Source organism: Pogona vitticeps, chromosome 4 (genome assembly GCF_051106095.1).
Source record: "Pogona vitticeps strain Pit_001003342236 chromosome 4, PviZW2.1, whole genome shotgun sequence".
Taxonomy (NCBI): domain Eukaryota; kingdom Metazoa; phylum Chordata; class Lepidosauria; order Squamata; family Agamidae; genus Pogona; species Pogona vitticeps.
Window position 1 is genome coordinate 182,040,914 of NC_135786.1, and position 22,520 is coordinate 182,063,433.

The 22,520-nt window shown below is 37.9% G+C and overlaps 1 protein-coding gene across 2 annotated transcripts in view; it reads left to right on the forward strand.

Moving 5' to 3' along the window:
- LAMA1 (laminin subunit alpha 1) overlaps positions 1-22,520 on the forward strand; it is a 109,201-nt gene that overhangs the window by 78,932 nt on the left and 7,749 nt on the right. Inside the window, exons 37-57 of one of the 2 annotated variants that reach the window (XM_072999588.2) lie at positions 1,119-1,329; positions 1,707-1,823; positions 1,904-2,067; positions 2,725-2,863; positions 3,851-3,944; positions 5,045-5,161; positions 7,276-7,458; positions 7,825-7,979; positions 8,409-8,552; positions 11,647-11,780; positions 12,075-12,225; positions 12,904-13,028; positions 14,771-14,921; positions 15,450-15,594; positions 17,401-17,542; positions 18,107-18,221; positions 18,472-18,642; positions 18,823-18,974; positions 19,489-19,674; positions 20,174-20,336; positions 21,489-21,601. In XM_072999588.2, the coding sequence (XP_072855689.2) occupies positions 1,119-1,329; positions 1,707-1,823; positions 1,904-2,067; positions 2,725-2,863; positions 3,851-3,944; positions 5,045-5,161; positions 7,276-7,458; positions 7,825-7,979; positions 8,409-8,552; positions 11,647-11,780; positions 12,075-12,225; positions 12,904-13,028; positions 14,771-14,921; positions 15,450-15,594; positions 17,401-17,542; positions 18,107-18,221; positions 18,472-18,642; positions 18,823-18,974; positions 19,489-19,674; positions 20,174-20,336; positions 21,489-21,601 (3,072 nt within the window). The remainder of the gene's footprint in view (positions 1-1,118; positions 1,330-1,706; positions 1,824-1,903; positions 2,068-2,724; positions 2,864-3,850; positions 3,945-5,044; positions 5,162-7,275; positions 7,459-7,824; positions 7,980-8,408; positions 8,553-11,646; positions 11,781-12,074; positions 12,226-12,903; positions 13,029-14,770; positions 14,922-15,449; positions 15,595-17,400; positions 17,543-18,106; positions 18,222-18,471; positions 18,643-18,822; positions 18,975-19,488; positions 19,675-20,173; positions 20,337-21,488; positions 21,602-22,520) is intronic. The other variant, XM_072999589.2, reaches the window with a different exon arrangement.

Genomic DNA, 22,520 nt, shown 5'->3' on the forward strand with positions numbered 1-22,520 from the left:
ACTGGAGGATCTTTAGGGAGTATCATTTAACAGGCATCGTTATTTAATTTCCAACATTGCATGCTATGCAGCTGTAAATTTTTATTTTAAAAAGCATGTAGACCAGAGCATTTTATCCAGTGGGATGACTTGATGTACTTTAGCTCAGGGATGAGGAAACTGCAGGTCTTCAGAGTCATTGACTTCCAGTTCCCACCAGCTCCAACTAGCACTCTTAATGAACATGATGATGGGAGCTATAATTTAACCTCTAGAGGGCCATCACTTCCACACTCCTGCTTTTATATGATAAGCCTCTTGACTGGCTATTTACATTGAAGATGATCCTCTGCACTAGGCCTGGATGAGAAAGAAGGCTGAGGTGCTCTTGTGGTAAGTTATAGTGAAAGCTGAATTATATCAGGTGTGGCCTTCTAGAATGTTGTTGTTGGACTGTAATTGCTGTCATCCCTAGCCAGCATAACCAATGGTGAGAGGCTATGGAGGTTGTACGTAGGCCAGCAATATCTAGAAGGTCACACATTGCAAACCTTTGAATGAGGCAGTAGCTGTTTTTTTCTGTCTACAGTGAGTACAGGGGTCTCAATCTAAATCAGGATTAATGTGAGATGTAGGGGGCCTTGAAAACATTGTACTTCAGTGTGGTGCCATTTTGAATAAGGTTCTTGCACATGTAATTTTTATTGGCCCCCAAATGATTCATTAATTGTAAGTTATCATTTTTGATAATAAAAATCTAGGTAAAGAGGGCCTGACAGATAGGGACTGCTTGGGGGCAGCTAAGCTTAAAAGGCCCTTACCTTCAATCCAAATCATATTCTTGTGTTTCTTAAAGAGTAAGCCACATCTTTAAAGTATCATCTAGTTTGGACTGAATGCTGAACTTTGTTCAGTTGCATTCATATGAACCCAGTTATGATACAAAGAGGTAGGGTTTTTTTAATCCCTAGAAAGGTAAAAGAATGTATTTAAACACAAATAACTATTATTATAAGCAGAAATATGATGGATTCATATGAACGCAAGTGAACTGCAAACCAAAGCAAGCTTTGAAAAAAAACACCTAATGAGTTATAAGACTTAATGACTTACTTTACTGTGTTTTCTGTGTTCACTAGAGCTGCAGAGAGATTATTAATGAGAATCCAGAAAGAGTATCGGAGACCAGAACAAGAGCTGAAGGAGCTGCAAAAAACAGTGAAACGTACTTTATCAGACCATAGCGCTGTACTTCGAGAAGCCAAGTCTGTGATAAGTGCAGCTAGCACTAATATTAATGAGACTAATCGTCTTCTTTTCCTTATTAATAGGAACTTCAAAGAATTCAATGTAAGAAAACGGGTGGTATCTGTATCTGTCATGGAATTTTATATTAGATACATCTGACTGTATAGAGCAGATTCTGAAAAAAATTTCATTTTAAAAATGGATTGATATTAGCATTAGTAAAATAGGTCATAAGCCTTGAACTGTAAAATGATGGATGTATGAAAGAGTCTAGTGAGATGTTTTAGTTGCCATATCATGTTTCGCGTGGCATAAGCTTTTATGAAACATAGTTACTTCATCTAATGCATCTGACAAAGTGGGCTGCAGATGATAAAAGCTTATGCAAAATAAAATTTGCTTGGAGCCAAACATATGTATCCTGTAAGAATATATGTTATGGACTATTGTTCATACTCATAATTGTCATTATTTAATAGCATAAAAAGAAGAATATTGAAGAAGACAAAGCGGTCTCTGATACGCTGATTGAACAAGGAAAAATACAGGTTGCTGCTGTTGCTGCTCTTGCTAAGGATGTAATTAACTCTACATCTGTAAGTTAATAGACACTACAGTACTAATTTGATATAATGAGCTATGCATGGTTCAATATTAACTAATGCTGAATGTTTAGACCCTAGAAATCCACCGTGATGGCCTGATCCTGTGGAGTGGCAAGTTGCGGCAACATGTGGATGAGCTAGTTATGCAGATGTCCACTCGGGGAGCACTTGATCTTGTTTACAAAACTGAAGACCATGCAGCTGTCTTGCAGAGGATTGTTAATACACTAATCAGGTGAGTTCACCAGTAACTGAAATATCGTGTTGACTAAATTAGTGACTTAGATAGCTGGCTGTATGTATTTTGCAACATGTATAGTACTGGAATAAGCCATTCAGTTTGAGATTGCATGCTTAGGATTTTAAGTCTATAGACCATATGCATACATGAGTCATGTACAACATCAGGCAAAGGTGAAGTTCTAACAGTCACTGAAAGTTAGTTCCATTCACTAATCACAAATAGTCAAAAGGATTGCTTTACCTGGTCTCTTAGTGGTAGTCCTTCTGAGGTTTTTCTTTCATTTTACCACCTATAACTGCTGTGGTATGGAGGATAGAAAGATAAAGAAAGAGACATTTAGGTGACTGCTCTCTTTATTGAAGAACATAAGCCAAATAAGTAAGCCAAATAAAGACTAAAGTTCAAAGGGAAAATCAGTTAGTAACTGCCTTTGGAATTGGTGGGAAAGTACTGTTCAGTATTCAGGTAATAAAGGATGTTTTTGACTTCATCAAAGTGCTGCCTTTCTTTAAAGAGTAACATTCAAACAAAGATTAAGGACTTTCAAAATGCTTCATGCATATCTCCAAATCTTGCAAAGTTCCAATTGGTGTACATTTTAAGTGAAATCCCTATGTGAGTTCACCCTGAACCTCCAATTCCTTGCAGTGGCCTTTTGAATGTTAGAAATGTGTCTCTGAATGCAACAAATGCCGTCCATGCATACTCCACCATTAAAAGTTTGGTCGAAAATGCTGAGCTCCTGGCAGCTGATTCTTCTGCGATTGTAACTGAATCCATGAATGTGGTGAGTGCTGCTTTGGGAACTGAAACACTCCCACTTCTTCTTTTTAAAACTTTTGTGTTATGCTTCCACATTTCATCACCTACAATCTATTTCTCAGTAAGGTCATAATTACAAGTGGAATACAGAAATAAATGAGTGCTTGCTCAGAGTTTGAGCTAGCATGAAGCAGTTTGCTTTCATGGTAAACAACCCAGCAGGTCCAGTAGGTGCATAAAGGTTTTCTATCAGTAGGACTATGATATGCAGATACAGTAGAACATTCTTGCTCGTGCACAAAATGTAAACATAAAAGCTGTTGGCCTGGTTCCGCTGAAGAAGCACAACATTGGGTCATATATTCTTTGTAATTCCAAAATACTTTTAAGATTTAAAAAAAGCCTTCAATTCTGTACACACTTACCTATGAGCAAGTCCCACTGCATGCCACAGGAATTTTGTTTTTGAGGCAATATGTTGGGATTGGATTGTTGTGCATCTGACTTCCCAGTTTATAACAATCAGGTGCTTTGTAGACAGGGATCAGCTTTATCTCTCTATAAAAATAATTATAAAAATATTGTACAAGAACTTTGTTGTAATACTGGTGTTTTCATGAAACATGCCATTTCTATACATTTGCAGTCTATACTTACCTGCTTGTGATGCCAGAATAGATTTTGATTATATGCATCCATACACCTCAGTTCCCCCCCCCCCTTTTATGATCTTGTTATATTTTATTTTGCTATGACTAACACATTAAATGCAGGACTCAGCTTTTAACCCAAAGAGCCCGAAAAACCCACAACCATTAGATCCCGGCCGTGAAAGCCTTCGCGAATACATCAAAATAATTTGTATTCATTAGAAAGGATTTACTAAAATCCCACCCACACATTAATAAGCAATATAATTAACAAAATAATCAGTTATGCCAAGATCACATCTTTACAGGGTTTTTGTCATTGTGTGTATAACATGTTTCCTTGTTGTTTTCTTTCTTAAAAGCCTAATGAGCCCTTTAGTTCTACTGGGAAAAATACACTCCAGCTTAGCTCTAAGTTCTTAGGTGAAGGAAAAAGCCTGCACAAGAAGTATGAAGGTAAGCATCATGTTACCTGTTGGGTTTGGGCTGCTGTACTGAGCGCTGAACAACATGTATAAACTTCTTGAGATTTACCAGGAAGCCAGTTAGCATTAGGCTGAAATGTAATGTCGTCCCAATGTTCTTCAGCCTGGCACCAGATGTGTTTGACTGTCATCCCTAGACAGCATAGTTGTGGTGGCTGGAATTGGATTACAATTCTCTGGAAATGAGAATTGTAATCCAGGGAATGGGAAGGCTGCCTTATGCTAGGGAGCATGTCACCTATGCTAGGAGTTGTTACCAGAGAGGGATGTTGAATGTAATTCTCCCTCCTTGGAGAGGCTTATGTCAGAATGTCCTAACTGGTCAAGAGAATCTCCTGTAAAAAGGTTTAGATATAAAGCTTATATTCCCATGCAGAGTGTACCAGCTAACAATTTCATCAGAACTCAGTTCATAATAATCATCTGTTGGAGAGCTAGTTCCGGATTCAAAACTATATTCAGCCACAAAGTTTGTTCATTCACCACGATGCTTTCTATGGGATTTTTTGGTCCAATCACCATTACAGTCTGCCATCTCTTACAGTCTTGGGTGTGCCGATCAGATAAAAAGAACTGGCAGTGTACTCTACTCTGAGATCTTTGCAGGAAGGGTGGTGGGAAATGTAATATGATGACATACTCCATTACTGATGTTTGCTGCGTGTTAACATAGGGATATAAACATGTAAGAAATAGTTTATACACCAAGCTACATTGAAACTGACTCTGTAGGAACAGCGGATGCATACCAGGGACCCTCATCCAAGGAATTTTCCTGATTGTTTTAGAGCATTTTTGTTCACGTTCCTCTGCCGCATTTGGCTTGGCTCAGTGTGTTGAGCTGTTTAGAACCATTTTCTACACAGGCATTCTTTTAGCATATATGTGTTCTCTAAGTTTAACATATCTTGTTTTGGCTTTATTTGGCTGATTGGTGGTGCAGGGGATGGAAATGGCAGACCTTTTCTGTGCACAGGCATACAAAATGTTATGGTTTTTCTAAATGTGGCAATAAGGAGTAGATGATATATCAGGATTATAATTTGAGGGGGGGTGTTTGTTTTTTTAAAGGACTTGTGTCTGCACTGAATGAGATGAAAGTAAAGATGGAAAAAATGAAAGAAAAAGCTGGTGGAATAGCTAAGCAAGTTAATGACTCATTGTTGCAGCTAAATGCATTGCCAAAAGGTAAGTTAGACCCATCTTGAATATTTGGCCTTTTTCAGGGGCGTTGATTTCAGGTCTGTATTAGATCTTTTTCCTTCATTTGGTCTGTGCACAGCTCTGATAGATTAAGTATCCAATTAATTTCAGGCTAAAATGTCTTGGCCAACTTTAATAAAGGTTTTATTTTTTGATATCCTGAGACTGCAGTTTCTTTTTCTAATAATCAGATTTGTTGGATGCACCAGTTCCTTTTCTTGTATATCAAATCTTCTAGCAACCCTATTTAGCCCACTTCAGATCACTCCTAAAGCCTCGTGTAGATGAGCCCCAAGAATCTTTATCTGGGTTTTCATCTAACTGAATATAATGTCAGATCTGCAGTAGGGAAAAAAAGTTTTATTTTACACTCTCAAGTTTCTTCAATTGTTGCAATGTTTGAAAGCACTTTTCCACCCAAGATGCTGAGTCTGCTTTTGAAGCCCAATTAACTTAATACTTTTCAATGAGCCAATTGTTCCCTTAAGATTAGAAACAGCCATTTTACTACTCAGGACATTAAGGGGCAAGGAAATGTAACTGTGGGCTGAAAGGAACCTCAATTTAAATATTAATGCAGTGTGTATAAATGAGTTCTTTAATGTTAGAAAATTGCCACCAAGGGGGTAATTTCACATCATCAGCCTGACATGGTGCAGAGTTGTGCAACAAGAATTCAGCTATTAGGTTATAAGAGTCAGGGGAGAAGAACAGTCAGGTATAAGTGGGTCACTCAGTAGGGTTTTTAAGATTTCAGAGTGAAGAGATATAGAAAACAGAGAAGAGTGTTGATGAGATGTGTATTTAGCTACCATCTGATAGCAGACTTATTCCCAGTCTGGCAGGTACCCAATGTGGTGTAATGGATAGAGTGACAGACTAGGACTCAGAAGACCTGGATTTGAATCCTTGCTCAGCTATGGAAACTTACTGGGGAAGGGGCACTGATAAAACCGCTCCTTAAATATCTCACCTTGAAAATACAATTAGAGTAACATATGGAGGATGCCTCTTAACAACACGTAATCTTCACACACAGAATTGACATAATGCCTGCCTAGTCCATAGGTGGCATAAGATAAAGGTTCCCCTTGACAATTTTTGTCCAGTCGTGTTTGACTCTAGGGGGTGGTGCTCATCCGCGTTTCCAAGCCATAGAGCCAGCATTTGTCCAAAGACAATCTTCCGTGGTCACATGGCCAGTGCAACTTAGACACGGAACCCTGTTACCTTCCCACCGAGGTGGTCCCTATTTATCTACTTGCATTTGCATGCTTTCGAACCGCTAGGTTGGCGGGAGCTGGGACAAGTGACGGGCGCTCACTCCGTCGCGTGGATTCGATCTTACTGCTGGTCTTCTGACCCTGCAGCACAGGCTTCTGCGGTTTAGCCCGCAGCACCACCACGTAGGTGGCATAACACTTAATTCATGATTTCCCTGAGAATATAACATCCTTTTGCCTAAACCTTTTGCCTAAACCTACATAGCTTATCAGATATACAACCTTATTATTGTTATATCATTTTATTGTATGTTTTAATGTATATGTTCATGGTTTTAATGGCCAGTGGCTATAATATACTTTACAGTGTTACAGCGTAATGTTGATACACTAGAGGGTGTTTTTTTAAAAATTTTTTAATACTGTTAGTACCTGTATGCTTGTACTTAGAGAGTAATGTCCATTTATTATGGAGGAAAATGGCCTGAGGAAATACTGATTTCCTCATCTGCAACTGATTTATTGTCAAAAGTGGCTTGAATCTAAGCTACATAGTATTCTCCCACAGAAACCTTTCTATTGAGATTTTGGGAATAACTCCTCTTCTTTGTTCTGCCACTGGCATAGACATAATTTATATATATTTCTTCAGTATTGTTCTGAGCCTCCTTGCTTCATTTGGAGGGGAAAATGTGGTGAACATCCAATAAAATTAGATTAATCTGCAAAGAAACCGATGGTGGACCTGATTCCCAGATCTCTTTCATCCTGTCCAGTTTAGTTGTAAGACTGATAGTTGAGACTTAGTTTCCTCGTATTCCACCCTAGTTAGGAAAAGGATGATAGATAACTAGCTTGTGTTATCATTTGTTTCAGATACCAGTAAAAATATTCTTGCTGTAAAAGAACTGGCTGTGTTGGCTAATGTGAGTGCTCTCAGCAGTTTAAGCCGTGCTGGGGTTTTTAGCGAGAAATTGCAGAACACTTCATCTGCATTGTCTAAGGTTAATGAGACGTTGCAGAAAACCAATGAACTTATAATCGACTCATCAAAAGCTGGTAGGTTTACTGCTTCACTGATTTCTTGAAATGTCAATGGAGGGTTAATTTTTAAACCGAAGTGTCTCATATCTTTATTTACATTAAGCTGACTACTACGTTCATACAGCAGGATGTATGTAAATGAGATCTGAAAAAGATCTTTCCAATTGCAAGGAATCATAAGTGGTTAGGCAGTAACAATAACTGTCTTGAATAGTTGGTTGCGTGTGGTTTTTGTACAGTTGAGTGTGTGAGAGAGCACATGAGTTTGCACATGTATTTGGATGCATATGTATTTCCTGCTAATGCAATAACACCACCACCCCATCTGATATGATTGGAACAATAATAACCTTACCAGAAGCCTATTTTTTCTTTTGGCAGCAGCTTCAGTGGAAAGAAAATTGAACGAAGTTGAAATCCAGGCTGGTCTTTTATTTGATAGGCTGAAGCCTCTAAAAGTACTGGAAGAAAACCTGAGCAGAAACATTTCTGAAATTAAGGAACTCATCAGTCAAGCTCGCAAACAGGCAGCTTCGGTAACCAACTTACATTTTTTCTGCCTTCTGGTGGGGAAAATGATAGTAACTTTCTGAAGTCATAGTAATTTTTATGCATAGGAATTGTACTTCTTTTCTTCTTTTCAGTACAGACTGCATTATGCCTGTATATGAATTCCTTGACGTTTAAACAATAGTTTGTCATGCAGTGCTCAAGGTTGCAGATCAGGAAAATGTAGTCAAAATATTTTGCAAGGCTATAAGGAGAGACTCATTGAAGCATCATGCATAGCACTTATAATTGGATGTATTTAAAGATGTAAACAGATGCATTTCAAGACAACAAAATCTGAGCAAATAATTGTTTCATTAATAATTGTAGTACTAAATAGCCAAATATTCATCTCAAGAAACTCAAACTTTCATGCAAACCTTTCATGCAAACCATTTTCCTTTGCTTTTTTTTAGATTAAAGTTGCAGTGTCTGCAGAAAGAGACTGTATTCGTGCCTATCAACCCCAGATACTGTCTACTAATTACAATACATTGACATTAAATGTTAAAACAACTGAACCTGATAACCTGCTGTTCTATCTGGGTAGCAGTGATAAAGTAAGCAGAAGGTTTTGGAGCACTTTATATTTTGACTGAAGTCCTCCTTTTAAGGGTCGAGAGTTCTACATGACATATCTCCTGGTGTAAGCTGGTCTTGTGGTGGTCCCAGGAACGTAGAATTGTCATTGATAAATATAAAAATGGTGACCAAATTCCCATAAATCACTCTTCCTTTTTTATTCCTTTTGCTATCCTCATTTAGCTTGTCAGTCTTTCATTAGCTATACCATATCCAACCTATACAGGTATCTATCAACAAAACATCATTTTTTAGAAATTTCCATCCTTGCAGCTGCTAATAATATTATGTTCAAATCTTTATTCAATGACGAACTGTTATTATGGTTAAAATTTATAAAAGCAAATGATGACCACAGTAATCTCTTGTTTGACTAGTTATCTCAGTTAGAATTGAGACAAAAGTTTTCCAATACAGTGGTCCCTTGACTTACGAACATCCCTACTTATGACCATTTTGAGTTATGACCACTCTGGCTGCAAGATTTGGCTTCTACTTGTGGCCAGAACTTCCACTTACAAACAGAAAAAGGCAGGGGAAAAAGGCGGGAAATTCAAATTGCTAAGTGTAGATGGTGACAAGGCTGCTGCTTTGTAGCTCTTTTGCCCAAGCAGTTAGACAGTGTGCATTGGAGGAGGCTTGGGACTGCCTCACTTCTGCTTCTCTGTGTGTGTGTGTGTGTTTTCAGGGAGGCTTTGGGCTGCCTGATAAGGTAAGGTGCTGTGTTCTGCTTTTTAAAAAAACTGTTCTGGGTGTTTTTGCAGAATGGTTTTGGGCTGGGGGGTTATGTTTCTGTGCTGTGATGGGTCTTGGGGGGCTTGTTTGTTTTATGGTTCCCTCCCATTTCCAATGGGTCTTGTGAGGTTTGGTTGCTTTTTGGGTTTTTTCCCCATTTCCGATGGGTCCTGCATGCTTCCCTTGCTTTTTCCTTTGCTGTTTTATTTGCATTTCCGAGTGCATTTCCGATTTGCTCCATTTGTTTTCTGTTCATTTCTAGTGGATCTTGCACGCTTGATTGCTTTACTTTCTCCCCCCCCCCCCTTTGGTAAGAAGGGATTAATTGCATTTCCAATGAGTCTTGCAGTGATTTTTTTGGGTGATTTTTTCCTTCCAGAATAGATTAATTGTATTTCAGTGCATTTCTATGGGAAATGATGCTTCGAGTTATGTCCATCTTCTGGAACAGATTATGGTTGTAAATCGAGGCACCGCTGTATTGTACTACAAGAGGACACTCTAAACATAGATGAATGAATAAACCATATTGGACACATTCTCTCCAACATGTTGCTAACTCTTTGCAGCCAAACTTGCATAATTTAGCAGCGGTTAAATACCACTAGTGTACTAGCTTTAATATATTTTCACAGAAATTGGACAGAAATTGATTTTAAAGGGAATACAGTGGTGCCTTGCTTAGCAATTGCTTCGTTTAACGATGCATTCGCTTAGCAATGAGGTTTGAGGAGCGATCTTGTGCTCCGTTTAGTGATGTTTCCAATGGGGGAATTTTGCATAGCGATGTTCGGGACCATGCCTCGCATAGCGATGACAGTTTGGGCCCCCCTGTTTCGCTTAGCGATATCCGTTTTCGCTGTTTTTAAAGTGTCTTAAAATGTTCAAAAACTGTTTAAAATGCTTGGAATCATTAGTGCACCTTGTAAAACCTTTGCAAACTTAATTTGGCTTTGTTCTGAGTCTTGTTAATTTTTGGTGAATTTTTCACCCCATTGGAATGCATTGACAGCTGTCAAACCTACAGTTCAATGCATTTCAATGGGGGGAGAAAAAATTCACCAAAAAGTAATGAAGACTCAGAACAAAGCCAGATTAAGTTTGCAAAGGTTTTACAAGGTGCACTAACGATTCCAAGCATTTTAAACAGTTTTTGAATATTTTAAGACACTTTAAAAATAGCGAAAACGGACCTGTCATAACCATTGAAATGCATTGAAACCTATTCAATGCATTCCAATGGGGGAAGTGCGTTTCGCTTAGCGATGTTTCCTATGGCGATTTTTGCTTAAGGACAGTAATCTGTTCCCATTGGAATGGATTATCTGGTTTTCAATGCATTCCTATGGGAAATGGTGTTTTGTTTAGCGATGTTTTCCCATAGCGATGTTTTTTTGAACCAATTAACATCGCTAAGCGAGGCACCACTGTACTTAACAACTTTTAAATCACCCAGTTGCCTCAAGATAGAGAACATTTGGCTCTCCAGGTGTTGAGCTGCAACTCTCCCCCCAAACTGGCTGATGAAAGTTGGTGTCAACAATATCAAGAGGGACACACGTTCCTTACAGCTTATTTTACGTGGTCCGTGAGTGATTGTTTTACCCTACCCATGTAATGGGAATTCTGATTCATGTTAGTGAATGGAAAAACAAAAGCCCTATTCAGTCATTATGTAAGTATAAGGAGCCCACAACACACTGAGGAGAGCTTGCTAGCTTCATTCCCCTCCCCCACTTTCCATTGTTGCTTTCAGAACATGACAATGACAGTCTGAAAAGTGGGAAGACTGCTCTATTTGGGTGGAGTCTCTTCCTGTGAACCAAAGTCCCAATTTCTGTTGCAACTAATATGAGTTATTTTTCATAGTTGGCATTTTCCCAAAAATAATGTCTTAGCTTTTTCATAACCCTTACTTTCTGGCTGAGCCAGATGTCTTTTCAATTTATTTATCCTTTTCCATAATAAAACATTTAGATAATTTTGTATTGTCTGCACATCTTGCAAACACACTGTGGGCTTTATTTTTCTTAAATGCTTTACTTGCAAATGGAATTTGTAATGGGGTCCACAAGTTCTTCTGAGTGTTTTTTTTAAATAGCCTGTTGAGTTAGTACTGTACTTGTGATTTCATGTTGATCATCTTACTTTCTATCAGAGTGTCTGTCATTGAATTATCTATGTATGGGTCCATGTTTAAGCTCCTGCCATGCTATTTGTTTAAGATGTAACCCTGTATTTGATCAGTACTGTTAAAAGCAGCCTTTTAATTGCTCCGCTTACACTTTTCTTGGTTTTGATGGCATTCTTTCAGTGATATGACAACCTTCTTTTTAGGCTGATTTCATGGCTGTGGAGATGAGGCGTGGTAAAGTGGCTTTCTTGTGGGATATGGGTTCTGGTTCTACACGACTGGAATATCCTGATCTTTCTATCAATAACAACAAATGGCACAAAATACATGCTACAAGGTAAGGTGCAATCAGTGTGTGACACTTAATATGGGTTCTATATTTTAGGGGAAAATCAGATTTGTAGTTAGTGTTAAATCTGGAGTAATTACTACTTGAAGGATGGAACCATTTATTGCAAATATGCACAGTTCATATAAATAATTGGATGGTCAGAGCAGCTGCTATCAACTGGACATGCACTATATAATCATTTTAGTCACATATTTTTGCCTCTTTCTTTAGCTGTATAAAGCACAGTTGGATGTATAAATATTCATAACAGTTTCATTTATTATTATTTCTTATTAACAGGTTTGGAAAAACTGGCACCCTAATTGTAGAGGAGACAAATGCTTCCCAGAAGCCTTTTATGAGAAAGGGCACCTCTCCTGGGACAGCTACAGTACTGGATGTAAACCAATCAACTCTGATGTTTATTGGTGGACTTGGAGGGCAAATCAAGGTGAAAAGAAATGAATAGCCATATTTCATATAAAGAAAATTAATTACATTGATTTCCAAGTAACTTCCACTCACTGTGCTGTGATAAATGAACAAGGATGCTTTCAGAGATGAAAAGCAGGATGTTGAATGGAATTTGAGAGCCATTATTGTCTAATTAATTTCTGAGAATGTGTTAGTGACGAGTAGGAAATTCTTAGCCCCAGTCCCATGGTTGTTGCCCAGATCTTATCTGTTGTCCAAATTGTGCTCCTCTCCTGTATTGCTTCTGCCATATCCATGAATCTGTTCTCTTTTAGCCTTTCTACCAAAACAATCATAACAGCAGTATACAGGCATACATACTCTGGCTGTTCCATTGGTGTAGTGGCATATATGACTATGTGCCAACATAAGAGAAGTTCCACCAAATATAATACAACAGAGCTTCCACCAAATCTTGTGGTCCCTCATATGGTAGAATTTGACTATAAGACTGTTCCCTTAATTAACTGCAGAGGTAATTTTTTTCTCGGAAATACACAAAAATAATGTTAATTCATCAATAATATTTTTATTATTTAACTATTATAACTTATTTTTAGTACAGAGTTATAGCTTGCTTTTAGTGATTTACTTGAATGGATAACAAGGGTTCTGATACAGTATTTATTTTCTTTATGTGTATCTTCTGTAATAGAAATCACCTGCCATCAAGGTAACCCATTTTAAGGGATGCATGGGAGAGGCATGGTTGAATGGCAGATCTGTTGGCCTGTGGAACTACATGGAAAGGGAAGGCAAATGCAGCGGATGCTTTGGCAGGTGAGGACAGCAAAAAAAATTTGAAATATGTAATTGGAGCTAGGAGTTGTCACGCTTGTGTTCCTAAACATTGTTTTACTACAGCAGTGAAGATTATTTAGTAGCTCTGGATTGTTCTGCCTTCTTTATGGATCATACTATCTAATTTTATGAAGGAGTATAATTTTAGATGTCGAAGTATCCAGATTCTGTATCACCATATAAAAGTTTACATAATGCCCTGTGTGCATATATGCCCACGTGCACACACACACTATCTGTTACCAGGTTACATCTGACTTAAGATGGACCTTAAAGGTTTTCAAGGTATGTGAAATACTCAGAGAGTGGTTTTAACAATTTCTTTCCACTATCCCATGAATTTCTATAGCTGAGTAGGGATTTGGACTCACATCTCCTGAGTTTTATCTGCTACACCAAACTAATTCTCCAGTATTGTGTTCACAGTCTCCAAAGGACCATAATCTCATGGTCATGACATTGTCATGTCTCTAGAGTGTTTGACTGCAGAAATCAAGGTTCAGACTCATAGTTATCCATACACTTCACCAGGTGTGACTTTAATGGGAAATGAAACATATGCATTACCCCATACTTTAGTGGAAGGGCAAAGTAAAATATAATTCAAGTGAGTGAGGGAGAAACAGATTTGATTTGAGATACCTGTGAATCTGGAGGACATTCTCAGTGATTGGCTGTGATGGCTGAACCAGACCAATAATTAACAGAATACTTTCAATTTGAAAAGAATTGGTTATATTATTTCATGTATTCACCTTTCTTCACAGTACGAATGAAGTTTCGTTTTAAAGTATTCATGTTTTATTAATTGCACATATCAATTATGTTCAAGACCTCCCAGGCCTTGCTTCTTGGAGTGGCTACACTGAGGGAGGTCAGAAGAATGTCAACCAGAATCAGGCTTTCTCTGTGGTGGCCCCATCTATCGGCCAAGCCCCATCTCTCCTTATTGTCAGAAAACTTGTTAAGGCAGAACTCTATAAAGAGGCTTTCAAAAATGTACTTCATCTGAAATGGCATTTTTCCAATTTCTAGCAATCTCGGATCTTGCTGTCTCTATAAGATTTGCTACTAATTCTTTATTTTCAAGTTTCTCATTTCCCCTGTAAGCATTGAGAATAACAATAATGATTCATTCATGTCTATTTTTTGATTAATCAGCATCTCTATCCATCTAATTACTTCGCTCTGAGATGGAAATTTAACATTTTTATTTTGTAGCATAATTTGATGTTGCGATATGATTTTGTTCCTGTTTACTGCTTTTTATGTTATTGTTATATCAGTGTTGGGCATAAGATTGGTTATGATGTTGTGAGTTTAATTTCCTTTTTGATCACCATCCAGAGTAGTGGGTTTCATTAAGCTGGGCATTATACGAATGAACGAACGAACAAACGAATGAATGATCTAAACATGCAGATGCCAAAAATATGAAAGAGGAAAAGTTTTTATTTAGTAGATTCCTATTTACTTAGTATAGTTTATAACCAGCAGAGGGAGATAGAGGATTATTTTAGAAATGTCTTTAGAAAGCATTAAAAAGCATTTTCTATTTTTTGATAAAAACTTTCCAACGTTCATAAATTTTATCACATTAAAATCTCATTAGTATGATAAGACCAGAAATCTGTGGCTAGGATTTGCCCCTTTGATTAAGAATGCAGTTTTGTGCAAGAGAACACAACCTTCGAAAACATATGTTTCATTTCTTTTCCTAGCCCGCAGGTTGAAGATACTTCATTTCATTTCGACGGCAGTGGATATTCAGTGGTTGAGAAAGCCCTTCGCTCCACTGTGACCCAAATAATAGTATTTTTCAGCACCTTTTTACCCAACGGGCTCTTAGTATATCTGGCTTCTAATGGCACAGTAAGTCTTTAAAGGAGCTTTAGGCTTGTCAGTTCCATATTACTTGCTTGTGATTTTTAAGAATAAGAATACAGTCTTTGTTTATTTCCCTTGACATACATGTATTAAATTATGTATTTTAATATTCTAATATTCAGCTTGCACTGATGGGGAAAATGATTAAAAATGTATGTTTTGTACAAACTGGAGAATTCCAAGCTTGAGTCTTGCTGCTGCATTTCATTTAGTGAAAGCGTTTTAGAAAACTGCTTTTGTCCAGCCCATCTTCATTGTCGTAATCGTAGTACATCTGGCAACTTTAGGTGAAGCATTTTGAGAAGGTCTAATCATCTTTAAGTGCTAGGTCATGCCATGCTACCCACTCCGTCTTGGGAGATTCTCAGCTGTAGTCTTGTTCTGCTGAAAAGACAAACTATCAAAATGTTGGGCCAGTCGTCCAAGTCTATGAGATACTTTTCCTTCACTTTTGAATGAATGATCCATGACTTCTGTATTTTTGTTTTCTAACTTTTGGTTCTCCTTTTACAGAGGGATTTTTTGTCTCTGGAGCTTGTTGATGGCAGAGTTAAATTAACAGTTGATCTTGGTTCTGGCCCTCTTACACTTCAAACAGAAAGCCGTTACAATAATGGAACATGGTATAAGATTTCATTCAGTCGAAACAAAAAAGAAGGTAAAATGTTTTATTATGTGCAAAGGCTTGGAAAATAGGCTTTTTATTTTTAAAAATGTCCAAATACAGGCATAGTAATTATCATGACCAAGTTGTTTCTGACTTTTGGCAACCTTCATGAAATTTTCTATTTACCAGATATTCAGAAGTGATTTACCAGTCCCTTTTTTTGGTGGTGCTCTGGGACCATGCAGGAACCACAGTGTGGCACACAGCTTAACAGAGGTTTCAGAGAGCAGGCCTCTTTGCCTATGGATTGTCTCTTACATGGTCACTTGTAAGATGAGTTCACATTCATGTTTTTATAAAGGTCAGATTTACTTGAGAATGTAAAAGTGGATATGTGCTGCCATCCATAGTTAAATCTGAAGAGAAACAAAGGTCAGGAAGTGCAGCAGACACTCAAAAATAAACTGGAGATAGCTCAGTGTTCTAGTTGTCTGGATGGAGAGTCAGATTGTTGGGAGTTCCATTATCCCAAGTCTTGTGGGAGAAGAGCCAACCTTTGTAGCCTTGGGCAAGCACTCAAATCCCAGAGTGCCTCTAGAAGAAGGGAATGGTAAACTACTTCTGAGTTGTCTATACCAATGGAAGGCTGGACGGCGTTACCATAATTCAGAGTTGACTTGATGTCACATTATTGATGTTACAGAAGTTTGCTTTCTCATAGGATCAAACTACTGTATATGTTACATTAAAAGCATAGTATGCAGCTTTGTGTTTCATTTTTCTAAAGTACATTTATGAGTATCCAGTTTGCTTCGAGACCACCTTGTGTGCAAGCTAGTCCTTGTGGAATTTATATCCCAGTTAAAGGCAGGGACTCCACTGATAAAAATAGATTTTTTCCCCTTTAACTGCTACATGGACAACAGTTGGAGGGAGATTCATTAGGGAAGCAACTGAGAGGAGATTTAACTTCCCTGCCTAAGATGTAGTGCTTCCAGGTCATAGCAAGACTCCACATAATTATGTCAGGTTTTAAAAAGATGCAAAACGAGAAGCACTGCTACAAGCAATGGACAGAAGCCTTTATTCCTTTAGATTGTGCAGTGATACATTCAGCGGCAGCGGGATTCTTCCAGAGCTTATGGATGGATATATTTACTTCCCTGTTGTGGAGGCCCTATTCCTTTCTGCTTGGGCTAAAGCATGTTGGAGGAAGCACAAATCTCTGTGGGCTAAGCACTATGCTTCACTTATTCTCAGTAGGACAATGCCGCATGTCTTTAATGTAATGTTTGGTTTCACCCTCCACCAGTTGTCCCAGTAGAAGGAAAACCAGTTCCAAAATACACTGAATTTTAATAAACTCAGGAACTTCTGTGAAGTTATTTCTTCCTTACCTTCACTTTGTACATTGTGCTTTTCTTCTTTTAAATGATTTTTGAGTACAGCAATCAAATGTTCTAAACTTAATTTAACGTATGGAGCAGATGTGCAAACTTCTTGGTTTTATGAGTTGTGTTTGTTAAATGAACAGGTCTAGAGATTACCTTTACATTTAAAAAAGAAAAGTGGAAAAGTGAAATTATCACTTCTTGTAGCAGCAATTTTCAAAATAGCATATGGACCATCTGTTTCATATTTCTCCTTCATGGAGAAGAGGCGAAATAGGAGGCTAAATTAGATTAGCTTAATAAAATACCTAAATGCTTGGTAGTAAGGCAGTCTGTTTTCATTGAATAGCAAACTGATAATTTATTGCTACTACATTTTTCTCTGTTGCTTGGGTGAAAACAAATGTGCATGGAAAATTCTCAGATGGTCCTTGGTGATTTCTGATATTCCTGATGTTCCTTTTAGGTATTTTGGCAGTCATGGATGCTTATAATTTCAGTTCAAAAGAAACCAAGCAAGGAGAATCTCCTGGTGTAGCCTCTGACCTGAATCGTTCTGATAAGGATCCGATTTATATTGGTGGGTTGCCACGCTCAAGGGCAGTGAGGTGGGTTTGCGTTTTAAACAGCTTTTCCGTTTGACCTTCACAGGAATGTGAACCTTCTGGCACAGAGCTGACTTCGATGGATAGTTCCTTTTGCAGTAGACCTGCAGAATGAATAGGGCTTGTTAGATCAGTTATTTAAGTCCCAGTGATTCAGTGGGTTTGCTCGTGCAGGGGTGAACAGCTGGATTAAGTCCACCGTGTTTTAATATGGGATCAAAATGCCAGGATATAGTAAGTGAAAAGATAGTTTTAATGACCCATCTTAAAACCTGAGTGGTAAAGGAATGCCTATGGATGCAGAAAGGAAGAAAAGGTTCTTTGTTGTGCTGTTTAATTAGTGGGAAGTGTTCAAAACTGCACTGTGACTGCAAGTACTAAATGTTTGTGTCTACTAGCTGTCGCAGTATTCTTGTCATATTTTCTGAACCAGATTCAATATGTGGCCATTGTAAAATAGTTAATACTGTAGAAGATAATTCAATTGTATAACCAGTCGTTTTTTTCAGTTAAATGGTATCCTAGCTTTCCCTCGAGTTATCTCAGCCTACTGTTTTTCTCTTTTAGAAAAGGGCTTAATAGCAGAACATACGTAGGATGTATTAAGAACTTGGAAATATCTCGATCCACCTTTGACTTGCTTAGAAATTCATATGGTGTGAGAAAAGGCTGTATCCTGGAGGTAAGACATGTTGACAGTTTTAGTAGGGTAGATGTAAATTGGTGCTTGCTTATTTCTGACAAATGAATCAGCAGTGCACGATGACATTATAAATCGCTGACTTGTTGAAAAGGTGTCAAGTAACTAACTTCCTGCTTTGTTTTGAATATGTAATGCTCTAATTCAGTGATCTCCTTCCTTCCTTCCTTCCTTCCTTCCTTCCTTCCTTCCTTCCTTCCTTCCTTCCTTCCTTCCTCTTTTTGCAAAGCAGCCCATACACAGTGCTAGTATCTTCAGCAATGGCTACATTGAGTTGCCACCCAAGCCCCTTTCACCGGAATCAGAACTCATGGCCACTTTCGCTACTAAGAACAACAGTGGTATTATCCTTGTGGGGCTTAGCAAAGGTGCAGAGAAACGAAGACGCAGGCAAGCCCATCTGGTAAGCACTTCAAAAGTTAGTCTTTAGCCGAGTCAAATTTTTCTTGCAATATCTTTCAGTAGACTCCAACATTTCTGGGTTTTTTTTTTTCCTGGAAATGTGGGAAACAAAAAAACCCTCAAAACAGATATTCCTCACAGGATTTCCATATTTTAAACTTGATTTTCTTTTCTATCTCAGCCCTTTTTCTCAATCACATTGACCAATGGCCATTTAGCAGTGCACGTGAATCCTGGTGAGAGAGCAAGTACCAGGGAGGTCACAATTGAATCTTCTAATGGAACATACAGTGATGGGCAAGAACATTCTGTCATTCTAACCCGCTATAAAAGGTACAAGCTGAAACATTTGTTTAATTACTGCCCCTTGTCAGTTTATCATGTCCCCTAAAGAAATGACTTTACTTAGTGTCTTTCAGTGGAATAATCACAGTTCTGTTTTCTTTGTCATTAATGAAATTCTGATTTACATGGTAATTGCTTACAGCACACAGCCACTGATTAAGTTACACATGCATGCTTTGTTGAAATCTGTAGTCACATTGGCCACCAGAGGGAATCATACCAAATACTCTTAAAAAACAAAGACACATAACTATTTTTATTTATTAGGGTGAGAAATATATAAATACAATGTATGGTGCAACACTTATAACAGGATTAGTGCTAGAAATTAATTTCAAAGATACTAAACAAATCTGGTTTGCCAATGGAAAATAGGGGCCCAACAGGCCTTGGAAAACTATATTTACCTGTGCATAATATGTGTTATGAAGTCATCATCTTTGTTTTTTAGGCATGTACTTTCCTTAAAACATAAACAATTTCACTTTGCTTTCCCCCCTAGGATGATAACCGTTCAAGTAGATGAAAGCAGCCCTGCAGAAATTAGACTTGGTCCACTTGCAGAAACTAGATCAATGAATATATCTAATTTTTTCATTGGTGGGATTCCAGCAGGAGAGGGAATTTTAGGATTAAAAATGACTGGCTCTTTCCATGGATGCATAACCAACCTAATATTTAATATGGAGTAAGTTACCATCAGTTCCATTAACACAAATGTGCTTGCAACTACTAATATATTAAAAATGTATATTCTCTGTTTGTGTGTGTTAAGTACCATGAGGTCTTCTGAGTTATGAAAACCTTGATAGGGTTTTTAGGGTAAGTGAGATGTTCAATGAGTGGTTCATTGTTGCCACAATCTCAGCCATTTTTGTGACAAAATGGGGATTTTAACTCAAGTCTCTTAAAGCCTAGTCCATCCCTCTACCCACTACATCACCTGTTCTCACACTGTCTATCTGTCTGTGCAGTTGTAGATGCTACACGCAGAATGAAGAACTGGATTTCTGATTAAAGTAAACAAATGTAAAAATTCATTGGAATTTAGATGTTGTGGGTAAAAGTTGAACCCAAGCAAAACCTCAAGTTTTCCTGCTAGGTAGACCATGGTTGTTAACAGTAGTCCTGTTCATTTTATTCTCATTGTGACAAAGTAAAAAAGGATCTTCCTTTTAAAACCCTAGACTTCTGGATTTCACCACCGCAGTGAGACATGAAGCTGTTGATATGGATAGCTGTTTTCTTTGGGAGAAGCCTAAACCTGCCATCCATCCAGATGACATTGAAGTCTTATCTGAAATGCAAATGGTTCCAGTTTCTCTACAGCCATTTACAGAAATCAAGAAAGTATGTAATGAAAATTTAGAGCATGTTTTTCCATATGGCCGAAGGAGTCCGTGGATGGGTGGAGAAGCAGTGAAGTAAACACAGTTTTATTGAATATTCAGGCAAAGTATTCCCTTTTATTCAGCAAGAAGCTTAACAGTGTTTCTGAAGTAAAATGATCTAGTGGTGATTTTGCCCTGTACAATCATACTAAGTAGATTGAAGATGCAAGAAGAGACATACAAGTGCTCTTGCAGTGTGCTTGTTATCCAGCCACCATTTGCTTTAAATTCTGGTAAGATCCTCTGGACCAAATGTAGGCAATCTGGTGTCCTCTGAATGTTGTGGATCTCAACTCTCATAACCCCTAACCAATAGCCAACCTGGTTAGTTGTAGTCAAAAACATCTGGGGGACTGCTGGGTGCAGCTCCAGGATGTAAGTTGTGGCTTTTGGGAGCCGAAGTTTCGTTGAACATCTTCCTGATTGCCCTATTTATCCATACTCAAATTTGGAAGACTAATGACATCCCGCTTGTTAAAGGAAGAATCCTTATTTAGAGTTAACATGTTATATGACACTTCTTAGCTCAACTAAGCATCGTGCCAATCTGGTTTAAATTGAATGACTTCATATATGTAACTATAACCATGTTTGATGTAGTCAATATACCATTGTAACTTCTGGCTTTGAATGCATTCAAATTTAATCTGGTGTAAGGTTCTGTTGCATACTAGGATGTGAGTAAGCAAGTATTTCAGAAGTGTCGTGTAGTCTTGATGTAGGCAGAAAAGGGGAATATATTGGATTTAGGAAAAGGGTTAAAGTCCATAGTCAGTTCTTTGCTGGATCAACTCTTCCTGGACTTTGTCCTGCACTATGCATAAGTGTGCTTACAGAGTAACAGAAACATCTCTTGAGTTAATTTTAGTACATTTATGAAGACTTCATTTTCTTCCTGACTAGAAATTTAGCCAGACACAGAGTGCATCTGAAGGCACAGCCTCTGCCTGTAAAAATGAACGTGTTATGTTTGCCTCAATTCTGATGGTTTGAATATTATACTTGTGATGTATAACATGGAGTCATCAGCATAAAGTTTACTATTAAACAGAAGATTTTTATATACATAGTAAAAGATTAAGTTACTTAACCGAGCTGTTTCATTTAATAGAAACCATGTGGAGAGAGTGAAATACTAAATTATGTTTCCGGTGCTCATCAGTTTGGCCTTTCCAGACACAGCCATTTGGTGTTCCTTTTCAACCAGTCTACAGTAAGAAAAAAGTAGGTTTGTTTTAGTGTTATTACTAATAATTTTTCCAGACACTTTTAGACATGCAAAGTACTGTACAGTGTTGTTTGTTGTCACAGTATATGGAATAGATTGTGATTACAATTTCATGGATGGGAAACTGATGCAGAGAGATAATGAAACTGGGAGGGTCATATGTAACCAAAGTGTAATTCTGTTAAATGCTACTTACTGGTTGAAGAGTTAAGCACATATATGTCTGCTGTGATGAAGTGAAAGGGTTAAGTTGAAAAAACAACATGATTTTCATCAGTTTTATAGTGTTTCTGAACATGTGCATTGATGTTTCTCATTTCTCCTCTTTTGGATAATTTTGAGCAAGGCTAAAAGGTACATGTCCAGAGAAGCTGATTGATTGAGAAAGGGGGCTGAATATAGACCAGGACTTATGGTTGAGGAATACGTCTTCTTGATAGTCCCATCTCAGTCAGCTTACCTTGGTTACATTTGCTATGGTTGCTCACTTCTGCCAGTGTGATTCTCTGCAGGATATGCATAGTGAAGATTTTCTTTGGTTCTTTTTTTTTTTTTTTAAGGATTTTTCTGAGAGTGGCTGGGGTCTTCATAAACTGTATAGGAAAACACCGAGACTCTTTAAAAAATCACACTAATGGATTTGCCCATCTTGATGGGAGGCTTTGCTTTCAAAAGTGAAAGTATCAGATTTGTATAAGCCTAGTGCAGAGCAGATGTTAAGGCAGATGTCAGTCTCTTTGTGAGGCTGGCACTGAAACTCCAAAATCCAAAGAAGTTGCAGAAACATTGGGTTGGATCTGGCATTTAGCTTCTGCTGGCAGAAAGTGCCTTGACCCAGTTCCCTCCCCTGATCATTCTTTTTACCCTAAGCTCCTTCTTCCAAGTTCATGTCTTCATGTATTTGTTATGCTCAAA